At 32.7% G+C, this 12,343-nt stretch overlaps 3 protein-coding genes across 3 annotated transcripts; 1 reads left to right on the forward strand and 2 right to left on the reverse strand.

Annotated features, from left to right (window-relative positions):
* Window positions 1-3,307: 3,307 nt before the first annotated feature.
* LOC115244470 (FAD synthase-like) lies at window positions 3,308-5,575 on the reverse strand. Its single transcript, XM_029822132.1, has 4 exons — window positions 5,231-5,575; window positions 4,966-5,151; window positions 4,595-4,870; window positions 3,308-4,335 (listed from the first exon to the last, which is right to left on the reverse strand). Exons 1-3 carry the CDS (start codon window positions 5,488-5,490, stop codon window positions 4,603-4,605), a joined length of 714 nt encoding a protein of 237 aa, XP_029677992.1. The 5' UTR covers window positions 5,491-5,575; the 3' UTR covers window positions 3,308-4,335; window positions 4,595-4,602.
* A 72-nt stretch (window positions 5,576-5,647) lies between these two features.
* On the reverse strand, window positions 5,648-9,468 carry LOC115244469 (FAD synthase-like). The gene is made up of 9 exons (XM_029822131.1): window positions 9,032-9,468; window positions 8,848-8,942; window positions 8,593-8,716; window positions 8,275-8,531; window positions 8,058-8,200; window positions 6,802-7,005; window positions 6,537-6,722; window positions 6,166-6,441; window positions 5,648-5,906 (listed from the first exon to the last, which is right to left on the reverse strand). The coding sequence occupies exons 1-8, from the start codon at window positions 9,141-9,143 to the stop codon at window positions 6,174-6,176; spliced, it is 1,389 nt and encodes a 462-aa protein (XP_029677991.1). The 5' UTR covers window positions 9,144-9,468; the 3' UTR covers window positions 5,648-5,906; window positions 6,166-6,173.
* Window positions 9,469-9,597: 129 nt separating this feature from the next.
* On the forward strand, window positions 9,598-12,283 carry LOC115244468 (WASH complex subunit 1-like). Its single transcript, XM_029822130.1, has 4 exons — window positions 9,598-9,783; window positions 9,982-10,111; window positions 10,344-10,902; window positions 11,041-12,283. The coding sequence occupies exons 1-4, from the start codon at window positions 9,762-9,764 to the stop codon at window positions 11,830-11,832; spliced, it is 1,503 nt and encodes a 500-aa protein (XP_029677990.1). The 5' UTR covers window positions 9,598-9,761; the 3' UTR covers window positions 11,833-12,283.
* Window positions 12,284-12,343: the final 60 nt, after the last annotated feature.

Below are 12,343 nucleotides of genomic sequence, written 5' to 3' on the forward strand. Positions count from 1 at the left end.
GGAAAGAGAAAAAGAATGGAAGAGGAAGGGAAAAGGGGAAATGAAAAGGGGAGATAAGAGTAGTGAAACAGTGAGAAAAAAAGGGCGAGAAGGAAAGAGAGAAGGAGGAAAGAGAGAGGAGAACAGGAGAGAGAAAGAGAAAAAGTAATTGAGCTGGTTATTGCAATTTGAAGGCGTCCCGTTGTTTCCGTATTCTTCCCAGAACGCGCCGCTTCGTCTCTACCCATCGCGTCCTGCTCCCATCCCACTTTAGCACCCCGTGGGGGTACCTACCCGGGGGAATCAATAACCGACGTGGAAGCGCACGGGGGGTATAGTGGCAGAGCAGAGAATCGCAGGATTGTGGGGTTGAGGGTGGCACGCGGAGCAGTGGAGCTTGGCTCCGCCTCCGGCACGCGACCAGCACGCGACCATCGTCACCATCGTCGTACCTCGCCTCGCCTCACCTCACCTCACCTCACCTCACCTCACCCCACCTCGCCTCGCCTCGCTTCGCCTCGTCTCGTCTCGTCGCCTCACCACCGCCATTCGTGGCCACCACCCCTGACCCGGATCCTTTGCTTCCCTTGATGTCTCTTCCTCTCGCTTGTTCTCTAATGACGTGTCATGTTTTTCTTCTGTCCTCTAGATGAACATTTCAAAGTCCTTATTTGCGTTCTTAGACAACGAAGTCACTTTTCGTTGTCATCATACTACTTTTCGGCAGAGATAGACGGATTAGATAAATTGAAAATTTCATAAAGTTTGGACGATGAATATCGGTATAGAGCACAGCGAGCAATCAATATGAAATAAAATTTCTCACGTAGTCATTAGAAGCGAAGTTAGCTTAACTCATTTATATCTAGATTGTGCTTCATATGTAAATTTTTGATACAACTCTTTTTACTGACATTATTTTTTGCCTAGAAAACAATGCAAAATTATTCTTCTAATTATTTTTCAATTAAACTATTATTTTTCCTATACATACGGACAGATATTATACAAGAAAAAAAAAACATATATGGACATAGTTTATATCTAATTATATATATATTTATATTTAATTTTTATATATTGTTCTTTCCTATGTATAACTGTTATATATTTTAGACATAAAATCAAATTATAAATTGTCTAAAAGATTAATATATTAAACGCACACAATAATAAGAACGATCAATAAAATTTTTATATTAAATGATTCTTTTGTATTATTATTGTCGATGATCATATTCATATAAAAGAAATAGACTCGATAAAAAATTTTTTAAAAAAGTTTTTATATCCAGACAAATGGTCACATTATTAAATGATGATCAGTGAGCAAAAAGTCATTGAGCATCATGTGCAAAGGGGACGGTTGACGATTACGCGAAGACAAGTAGCAATAACGTGTATCTAAGGCTACGTTCCGCTTGGCGATCGCAACGTTCGTTATAGTATCATCTGTGTCTTCGTTTAACTTTCAGTGACCAACAAGGATGATATGATCCCACGAGCGTTGAGATTGCGAAGTGGAACGTAGCTTAAGTGAAGGAGAGAAGGAGAGTAGGAAAATAGGTAGCGGTGAAGAGGGGATAAGAGTGGTAGAAAGGAATCGATAACAACATGGCACGCGATCAAACCTTCGACTTGACTAAATCGCGTTCAGACCGATTATACTTAAATCCTCGCTCATTCGCTTTTTATCAATTGTTTCAATGAAAGTATTTCCGTCTATGCAAATTTTTATTTGTTGTAATATTTTCAACTATTATTAAACAATGTGTGACAAGTGTGTGTTTAGATTGTACTTATTGATAGTGATTCATAATGATTCTTTTTAACGTAATAATTAATCATATCTGATCACGAATCTCACTCATTAATTTTTAATCGTGATTAAAAACATTATCATCCAAGATGAGAATTTTCGGAATTGATATATAAATTAGGGATTTAGCTTAGGCTTATAAATTAGGGATTTGGTGTTTGTTATATCTTTGTAAGGAAGACATATAGACATAATATAAATATACTAATCATAAAAGTAATGATAGATAGAAAAATGTAAGTAAGTAACCAAATCGATCAATCATAGTCAAATATATATTCTCACGAATCGATTATAAGATGTAAACAGCAAGCAAATAAAATATATGTCGATTTGCTTATGGTTTTTTATGTGCCATGGTCTTTACACTTATGCTCGCAATATTCAAAGACTTAGATAAAATAGATGTAAAAAGAAATATATATCTAGTAATACTTACTCTCTTTCATTTGCGCTTACGTGTGCATGTCACATACCGTTGTCTAATTATCACCACTTTCTTTCGTTAACGAGAGACGAAACTTTACTTACCTATTTTTTAAGCTACACCAATGCTCGGTCTATTGATATTATATGGATAAATAATTGTTAATGTAATTGATCTAAAGTATAAGACGCGATTTGAGAATATTATACAACACGGCAATCTAAGAAAAGAACTCGTAATTATCTTTCACTTTCCCCCCTCTCCTTTCCCCCACCCCACCCCCCACCTGGCAATCTGTCATTGTATACAACTGGATATACTATATTTTTGATATATACGCTGCTAAACATACGATCAGACAAACTTTTGATAGATAGATAAATACGCACACGCGTAAAATTTATGAAATCTAAATTTTCCAAATACGTGTAAGCGCATCCGTGTTCTTCATATCGCGTGGAAAGCTTATTTACCGAGATCAGCGCTCGTAATATTATGTATTCTGAGAAAAATCTCCGCGTTCGGAATATCGTAAATAGCATCAAAATATTCAAGCATTCGATATGAAAGTATATATATATGTACATACATATGCCTGGAAGTTTCTTTTCTTTTTTCGTTCTGGTATAATTATTTTGAGATAAACAAACGGCTCGAGAGCTGCTCTGAAATTAGTCTGATGTAAAAGCGCAAAAAGGATGATGAAGAATAATTAGCGAAATTTGTGAATTGCCGAAGTAGTGAAGAGATTACTATTGGATTAGATACAGGCTTTTGTTGGCTTAGATGAAAAGCTCAACTGATGTATTATATAATAGCGAGTATATCATATCATACACAACGCTCGAAGAGAATCGCGAGAAATCCAATGTTGAATCTTACTCATAGTTCCTAAGAGAACGTAATTTAGTCTGATATGAACAAGACATGAAAATAAAAATAAATTTGAAGTAAAAACCGAGTCAAGAATAATGGATAAGTTGATAAATAATTGTGTAATATTACTAAGTGCTAACGTATGTATATATATGAATTGTAACTTTGAGGGGATGCAATAAATTTTTATTCAATAATGAAATAATGCGAAAAGTAAATTTATTTCCACATTTTTTGACACATGTAAAAAAAAGTGTTGATCAAATCTTACAAAACATCAACTCGATATATTATATATATGTCAATAACCTATGCCCATAGAATTTTCCCTTCTCTTCATCTGCTGTCCGCCCACGCAAACGCGAGCGCAGAGGATCCGCGAGAGGAAACGTGCGAAAGAGGGGAGAGCTAGTCGAGAGTAAGTGAGTGGATGGGTGGTTGCTTGATGGTGGCAAGGGCGAGGGAGAAAGAACAGAGGACTGTTGAATCGGAAAGAAAAATACAGTCACAAATCAAACAGAAAACACATTCTTTTTATACCTATTTTGCGTAAATATTTGTTCTGGAAATATACATTCGTTTCCTTTCTTCTATCTCCAGTACTACCGGCTTCTCTTTTTCATTCTGAATATGTACTGAATATGTACGACGTGTCTATGTATATACGAATGCACATATATTGATGTATATTTTACCGTTTATCGTTCGAATGATGTTTTGTCATTATTAATTTTTTACTTTCATTATTTGTACGAAACTCAAACGATACCAACAAAATACATGCTTGGATAAAAGTATGGTTGGATTTGCGATGTAGCGTGATAGTCATCAGTAAAACACCGTAACTTGCTCTAATTTTAGAGCTTCAACAAATAAAAGTAGAAATAATTTGACTCGGAATAAAATCTCAAAAGAAATGGAACAGAAATGATAAAGAAGTAATGGAAGAGGCTGAGAATGTTTCTCTTTCCAACCAGCCGGCTTTTCTTCGATTGAAAAATGTGTAATACGAGCTTGTAGTTCGCTCATACCCTCGCGAGGTACCTCAATCTCATCCCCCACAATTTTCCCATTCCCTAGTACTTCTCCCTTCCATGTACATTCCAGTTTCGCTCGGATGGCCAAACAGACATATCGAAAATGCACGTAGACAATACTAAGTCGCTTTTATTCATCGTGCATCGTCCTTGCAAATACGATATCAGGCCGGAAACATTTTCAAATTTCGAGAATTCTGGAATCAAGTTCGCAATATGATTTAATATTGTGTATTTGCCATTAGCGTTGTAATTAATACGATCCTTTTATATCATGCATGCTACTAAATTTCAATTACGAATTTTGTTCTATACATACACATTTATTGTTATATCATTATCGTAATTTTCCTTGATTATATACAACTTGAGTATTTGTACTTCTGAATATATTGCTCATACATATCTTAACATATATAGTATTTCTACAATATTTAAAATATAATTCCTTCTTACCACTTTTTTTAAGCCGCCGATTTATATGGCAGATACAACGACGAGGCTAAAGTCCATACATCTTCATTCGTCCATTTATGTAAAAGATTATAGATTTGCAATTGTGTGTGTGTGTGGTCCGCATTACTTATGTTGTTATAGTTATGGTTAACTTCATTTTTGCCAACTTCTTCGATTTTTCCGATTAATAGTTTTCGTAAGTGCGGTTGCATAAATATTAATTTGTTTATCCTTTTATCAGGCGCATCTTCCACAATATACACTACTAAATTATATCTAAGAAAAACATAATTCAATTTTTATCTATCACAAATATTGCACAGTTATTGAATAATATTGATTTATATTAACTAGATCTTTTTGATTATTACTTATCAATCATTCCCTTGACGAATTCTTCTAGATCAGCCGATTGTTTCTCTTTGAAGTAAACCACTTGTAACTTATTATTGAAATTCGACTGAGTTTTACATATATGAGCAAGATGGAGAACGACGCTTGATTCTATACTGCCATCAATATGTATTGAAACATGGTCAAAATTCTGATACAATTGTCTAAGCACAATGAAAATTGGTGTTAAATATAATATTATAGTGTACTTAGAAGATCTCAAATGTATATAGTTTTCTTTACCTAAGCTTTTCGAGCGATTGCTCGTAAATTGATCGACGTAAACAACTTTGAAGAAATTTATTATACTTGATAATACAGTCCATATGTGGCGTCCGATCAAAATTTACGAAAATATCTGTAGGATTTAGCTTGTAGAATCTTTCTTTTGCTTTTTGGGTATCGCTTTCATTATCACTCTCTATAGTCACGAACGTTTTAAAATATCTATAATATATCTTATGTTTGTACTTCATTAATATCCCAAAATAAAAATGGTTCATTACAAGTTTTGTCAGAAATATATAAGCTTAAATCTACATAAAAAAATATTATGATTGCTTATGATATACATATCTATATTTTTTTAAGTCCTAAAACTTTTTCTATTTCTAAAATTAACCAATGTATATTTAATATTAATATAAAAATAATCCAACCAGCCGGCTTTTCTTCGATTGAAAAATGTGTAATACGAGCTTGTAGTTCGCTCATACCCTCGCGAGGTACCTCAATCTCATCCCCCACAATTTTCCCATTCCCTAGTACTTCTCCCTTCCATGTACATTCCAGTTTCGCTCGGATGGCCAAACAGACATATCGAAAATGCACGTAGACAATACTAAGTCGCTTTTATTCATCGTGCATCGTCCTTGCAAATACGATATCAGGCCGGAAACATTTTCAAATTTCGAGAATTCTGGAATCAAGTTCGCAATATGATTTAATATTGTGTATTTGCCATTAGCGTTGTAATTAATACGATCCTTTTATATCATGCATGCTACTAAATTTCAATTACGAATTTTGTTCTATACATACACATTTATTGTTATATCATTATCGTAATTTTCCTTAATTATATACAACTTGAGTATTTGTACTTCTGAATATATTGCTCATACATATCTTAACATATATAGTATTTCTACAATATTTAAAATATAATTCCTTCTTACCACTTTTTTTAAGCCGCCGATTTATATGGCAGATACAACGACGAGGCTAAAGTCCATACATCTTCATTCGTCCATTTATGTAAAAGATTATAGATTTGCAATTGTGTGTGTGTGTGGTCCGCATTACTTATGTTGTTATAGTTATGGTTAACTTCATTTTTGCCAACTTCTTCGATTTTTCCGATTAATAGTTTTCGTAAGTGCGGTTGCATAAATATTAATTTGTTTATCCTTTTATCAGGCGCATCTTCCACAATATACACTACTAAATTATATCTAAGAAAAACATAATTCAATTTTTATCTATCACAAATATTGCACAGTTATTGAATAATATTGATTTATATTAACTAGATCTTTTTGATTATTACTTATCAATCATTCCCTTGACGAATTCTTCTAGATCAGCCGATTGTTTCTCTTTGAAGTAAACCACTTGTAACTTATTATTGAAATTCGACTGAGTTTTACATATATGAGCAAGATGGAGAACGACGCTTGATTCTATACTGCCATCAATATGTATTGAAACATGGTCAAAATTCTGATACAATTGTCTAAGCACAATGGAAATTGGTGTTAAATATAATATTATAGTGTACTTAGAAGATCTCAAATGTATATAGTTTTCTTTACCTAAGCTTTTCGAGCGATTGCTCGTAAATTGATCGACGTAAACAACTTTGAAGAAATTTATTATACTTGATAATACAGTCCATATGTGGCGTCCGATCAAAATTTACGAAAATATCTGTAGGATTTAGCTTGTAGAATCTTTCTTTTGCTTTTTGGGTATCGCTTTCATTATCACTCTCTATAGTCACGAACGTTTTAAAATATCTATAATATATCTTATGTTTGTACTTCATTAATATCCCAAAATAAAAATGGTTCATTACAAGTTTTGTCAGAAATATATAAGCTTAAATCTACATAAAAAAATATTATGATTGCTTATGATATACATATCTATATTTTTTTAAGTCCTAAAACTTTTTCTATTTCTAAAATTAACCAATGTATATTTAATATTAATATAAAAATAAAAGAATGGGTGGCGATAAGGCCTCAATCAGCCTCAGTTATTTTTGTTTTGTTATAAATTAATAGTATTACTAGTAACATTAAGAAATGTATAAATTGTATTGAAATATTAATTTTATTTACAGCAACAAAAGCATGATTTAGACATTTTCTGCCCTTCAATAACTATTTAAACAAGACTGTACTAAGAATATTGTTGATGTATCAATAAAAAAAATAAATAATGACATCCAAATAAATAAAACAGCTTATCTGTTCAAATAAAACATAAAATAGACCGTATCTTGTGTTGTGAGTATAGAATAGATTTTGTTTAAATCTATTTTTTACTACCTGCATATTGCAATACCAATACTACTACCAATTTGATATATGTTGCGTTTCATGGAATCATACACTATATATATGTGTGTGTAAAAATTTTTATGGTACACGAATGCACTCTATGAAAAAATTACGATCGAATACTAAAAAATATGATTTTTGACGGTCAGACCTAAGTTTAGGGCATATTGTAGTACTATTATCAGTTTTATGTATGTTGTGTCTTATATAGTCATACACTACATGTGAAAAAATTGCGACCAAATGCTAAAAAAATATAATTTTCCGTGATTTTTCACAGTCACACTTAAGTTCAGGGTGTATTTTTTAATGGATAGTATCAAAATACAAAAAAATATTTTTGTATTTCCTAAGACTATATCTTCTGTATTTACTAAAATATGAAAGAAAATAGATTCCGCATATTTAAGAAAAAGCGATATTTTGGGACCAATTTAGGGCCTTATCGCCACCCATATATTGTGTAAGCCTTATTTATAATATAATTTTCTACTCTGTATTACCTGCAATTGTTCACAGGATAAGAACCAAAAGTAACATTGGGAAATTCTTTTACTACAGCTGATAAAGCATTTACAAATACTTCTTCCCTAGCATTAATAAACAGTTCTTCTTTTACGAATCTTCTATTTGTTGATAGCAGTTCCTGAAATAAAGTTTTGTATAAAAATATAAATTAATTAAGAAAAGAATTTTCAATAGTTTCATTAAAATATTTACCTGATACAAGCTTTGGAAAGATTTCTCAAAAAATACAGGTGAGCCAGGAAAAACATATACATTTTCTAATACAATATATGGATAAGTATTTGGCTTGCCGGTGTTTGGGTTTGAACCAAACTTTAGAGACGCTTTCCGAGGAATTTGAGCCATTTTATAAGCAAGGGATGAAGGATCGTTAATCCCAAATTGATATTTTATTATATCCACTAATCTGGGATGATAATGTAATGTATCATTGAAAGCTTTAGCAAGACCTATAAATTATGATACTTTAAAATATTTGTGTATAATTATCATATTTGTTTAAACAATCACCTTCATATGTAACATCATCATGTGTTGGTCCAATTCCACCAGATGTTATAACATAGGTATATTTGTTGAAGGCATCTCTAATCTCTTTTGAGATTTCTTCGACATTATCACCTATAACAGAGATCTACAAAAAACAGATTGCTCATATTATAGAATAAATATTACGAAAAATAAATTTTCTTCTGCATATTACATTTACAAAATATATCTGGTAATATATAATTGTTGCAGAAGATTAAGTTTTTCATCGCTTACCTTTTTCATTTTAATACCACATTTATACAATAGATTACATATGTAATAAGAATTTGTATCTTTCACTTGTCCTTTCAATATTTCATCTCCAATAACTAGAAATTTATAATATGTCATCATAGAACAGTTGCTAAAGTGTTAATATTAATGTAACAATGTTATTAATCTTCTTTTGTATATTCACCAATTATTCTTGCTGTAGGATGGTTTGCAGTTGTTGCATAAAACTTTGACGACACTTGTGCACACATTATACAATGTTTTATACGAATGTAAAAACAATGGAAACTTATCATTATAATTTCTTGGTAAATGTCTAGTTTGACTAAACTTCGACTTTAAATTTTAATAAAAATACACTTAATAGATGTCTTTTTGCAGAAAAATAAAAGTTTGAAAAGTATAAATTATCATCTGATAAAATCGTATAAAAAATGTGATAAATAATATGATATATATAAATTATGTTAAAGAATAATATAAAAAGAATTATTAAGCGTTAAAGATGATACTACTAGAAGATTAGAAAACCTGTCATAATGCACCGAACTCTATACATACTGGAATGAGCGATATTGTTTGGCGCTATCGCCACTATTTCACCGAGAAATAGGTGCGTTTGGATGATGGCATCTCTTTCTAGTATTACCTGATTGGTCCATGGCATGTCGCTTGACATCATTCTCAGTTTATTGATGTCACCTCTCTTAGAGTTTTCTCTGTTTATGGTCATATGTTATCGTGTGTCACCTCGTTTCAATATTGAATTAAATACTCTTTTCAAAAATATTATCTGAGTGACTATCATGTAATTTAAATATATATATATATATATGTATCGATTTTTATAATCGTGAGAACATGTGTATTATAGCACTGTGAAGCAATTATTTTCACTATTTTCCGGGACCAAGATGCCAGAACGAATCGAAATCGGTACGTAAATTTCTAATTCTTACAATATAATTCTTATCCATCGTTTTATAATCGTTTTATAATTTTATAACGCGTAACAATTTTTATACTCGTATATTATTTATAATTTCATCGTGTAACATAACCTGATAACCGAATAATCTTAGAGAGTTTGATAATAATTACAAATAGTATAATTGATTTTTTTAAATCTCCCAGGTGTTATCCCGAATAATTTGAGACATGAAGAAACTATAGTTCAAATAGCAGAATCTCTGGACAACTTGAGTGATGCTGTCTCATATATATTTGATTGTATAGACAAGAGGCTTTCAAAAAATACGCAAAGGTATATAAAAAAAACTTATCAATTTCTTGACTGCTAATACTAATCATAATTATTTATTAGATATAATTAAATACTAAATGTAATTAAAACTTTATAACTAAATGCGATTAAATATGATTATTATCTTTATTAAGTGATTTTTATCAAATTTAATTAAATATAATTTAATTGCGGCATTTTTATTTAAATAATGACAATATTTTTAACAAAGTAAACAAATTGATTTTTGCAGATTAACTAGCATTAAAGAAAGAGCAAGGAAATTGGAAGACAGATTGCACTATTTGCAGACTAATTTAAATTTGAAGGCAGTAAAAATGTACTCTGCTGCTAAGTATCCAGCTAATCATACTTATAAGGAGTATCAAATGACTGTACCTCCGCAGCGCAAACATGCGCCTATTATACCAAACGCTTATAAATGTTCTGTGCCTATAAAAGATATTCCCGAAGCGTATTTATCTTCTAATTGTAAGACAGAGGACGGTCACTATACTGCGAATGTCAATCTCCAAGAGAAGCTCCAATTTTATCACGTACGATCAAAGGCTAGCAAAAAAGATAACCCTGAAAATAATGAGGAGCCATTGCCACCACAATTATCTTCAGTTAGCGCCCTCCTACTATTTGATAGCATGGATAGTCCCTACGAAAAAACATCCACGAGATCATCGCGTCAATCTACTGACAAGCAGCAAATTGAAGATGCGCCAGATTCGATTGTACAACCGTGGCTGTCGTCGGATATGGACGCGTCTTCCAGTTATTTATATACTCCAACTCTTGGAGAGGTCAGATTTTTCACGTAATACATTAATTTACACGTATTTAACAACAATTTCTGTGAATTTTAAACTACTTGTGTATGTTGCTTTTTTTAAATTTACAATTTTTAAATTTATTCTTATAAAAATTTTTATACATTTCAGGTTCCTCAGATAAATGTACCACTAACACTCCCGGATTTACCGGGTATTGTGGATGATGAGAAATTCGTGCTCGATTTTAATTCTCAAAGCCCTATCGCGCCGTCATCTGCAGTCACGACGCCTACCGTTCGCTTGGATCTGCCGACACCGATCAGCGACGAAAAAGACTCTGGGCCGAAGATGGATGATAATGTTCCACACTTGCCCGTTCTGCCTGTATCTACTATCGTGACAACCGCGCTGCAGGAACCTGCGCCACCACCTCCTCCACCTCCTACGTTTACCATAAAAGCAAACAATGCTGCGAGCAATGAAAAAACTAGTTTCCAGCAAATTATGGCACCACCGCCGCCACCACCGCCACCGCCACCACCGCCGCCACCGCCAGCTAAAGATTCGACTGTTTCTGCATCAAACAGCAATGCGGAGAAACAAAAGAAGACAATGAGCTGTCCGTCTGCGAAAGCTACAACGGATGATCGTTCCAATTTGATGGCGGCGATTCGAGACGCTGGCGGAATAGGTAGAGCGAAATTGAGGCCTACTGCACCGGATGCGAAGAAGCACGATCGATGGTCCTCGGCATCAGTCGGGGGAGATCTGATGGCGGATTTGCACACGAAATTAGCTCTGAGACGCAAAGGTATCGCCGGCTCCACAATGGGCGCTCTAGAAAGAATGTCCAGTCTGATACCACCGCCTCCAAAACCGAATGAAGCGTCCGCGTCGGACAGAAATTCCGCCACCAGCGAATATGACTCTCAACCTGACACAGATGATTGGGAAGAGTGATTATTACTGTTGCGGTGATTAATCGAACGTCATTCTATTGAACATTTATTGTAACATATGGAACAATTATGTAGACAAATGGCTTAAACTGTCAGTATTCGCGTATAAAGACTCAGGGGAAATTCGATAATAGACTGAAACATGCGGATGATAGCCACAATACAGATCTAGGTATAGTACTTTCTTTTTTTCAAAGATATGAAAATTACTTGTTTTAAAATTTTATTCGATGTGTGGCTGCTGATTATATCTTTCTCTATAATTAATTTAAACACAAGTTTATGTTGAAAAAATCGTTGTGATAATATTATAATTCACATAGTACAGGCAGAAAGACATTGTATTATAATTATATATACAAATGAGCAAATTACATATTTTATATAGGGATAAAAGATTTCTTATGAGAATATAAGTGTATATAACAGAATAGAAAACTTTATTTTATACATCAATTCACAGTTTTTTTTTATAAACATTTCTTTGATTATTTGTTTATAATTATATATAT

The sequence above is a fragment of the Formica exsecta genome, unplaced genomic scaffold, assembly GCF_003651465.1.
Source record: "Formica exsecta isolate Colony F162 unplaced genomic scaffold, ASM365146v1 scaffold82, whole genome shotgun sequence".
Lineage (NCBI taxonomy): Eukaryota > Metazoa > Arthropoda > Insecta > Hymenoptera > Formicidae > Formica > Formica exsecta.

Bases quoted from the DNA above. Each gene is read 5' to 3' on its own strand.
- LOC115244468 (XM_029822130.1), top strand. From the start codon at position 9,762: ATGCCAGAACGAATCGAAATCG. The intron at 9,784-9,981 runs GTACGTAAATTT...TAAATCTCCCAG, and splicing joins GCCAGAACGAATCGAAATCG to GTGTTATCCCGAATAATTTG. The intron at 10,112-10,343 runs GTATATAAAAAA...TGATTTTTGCAG, and splicing joins CTTTCAAAAAATACGCAAAG to ATTAACTAGCATTAAAGAAA.
- LOC115244470 (XM_029822132.1), bottom strand. From the start codon at position 5,490: ATGAACCATTTTTATTTTGGGATATTAATGAAGTACAAACATAAGATA. The intron at 5,152-5,230 runs GTAAAGAAAACT...CATTGTGCTTAG, and splicing joins CAATCGCTCGAAAAGCTTAG to ACAATTGTATCAGAATTTTG. The intron at 4,871-4,965 runs GTAATAATCAAA...TGTTTTTCTTAG, and splicing joins GTCAAGGGAATGATTGATAA to ATATAATTTAGTAGTGTATA.
- LOC115244469 (XM_029822131.1), bottom strand. From the start codon at position 9,143: ATGATAAGTTTCCATTGTTTTTACATTCGTATAAAACATTGTATAATG. The intron at 8,201-8,274 runs GTAAATATTTTA...ACTTTATTTCAG, and splicing joins CTTTCCAAAGCTTGTATCAG to GAACTGCTATCAACAAATAG. The intron at 7,006-8,057 runs GTAATACAGAGT...GATATATTATAG, and splicing joins TATCCTGTGAACAATTGCAG to ATATTTTAAAACGTTCGTGA.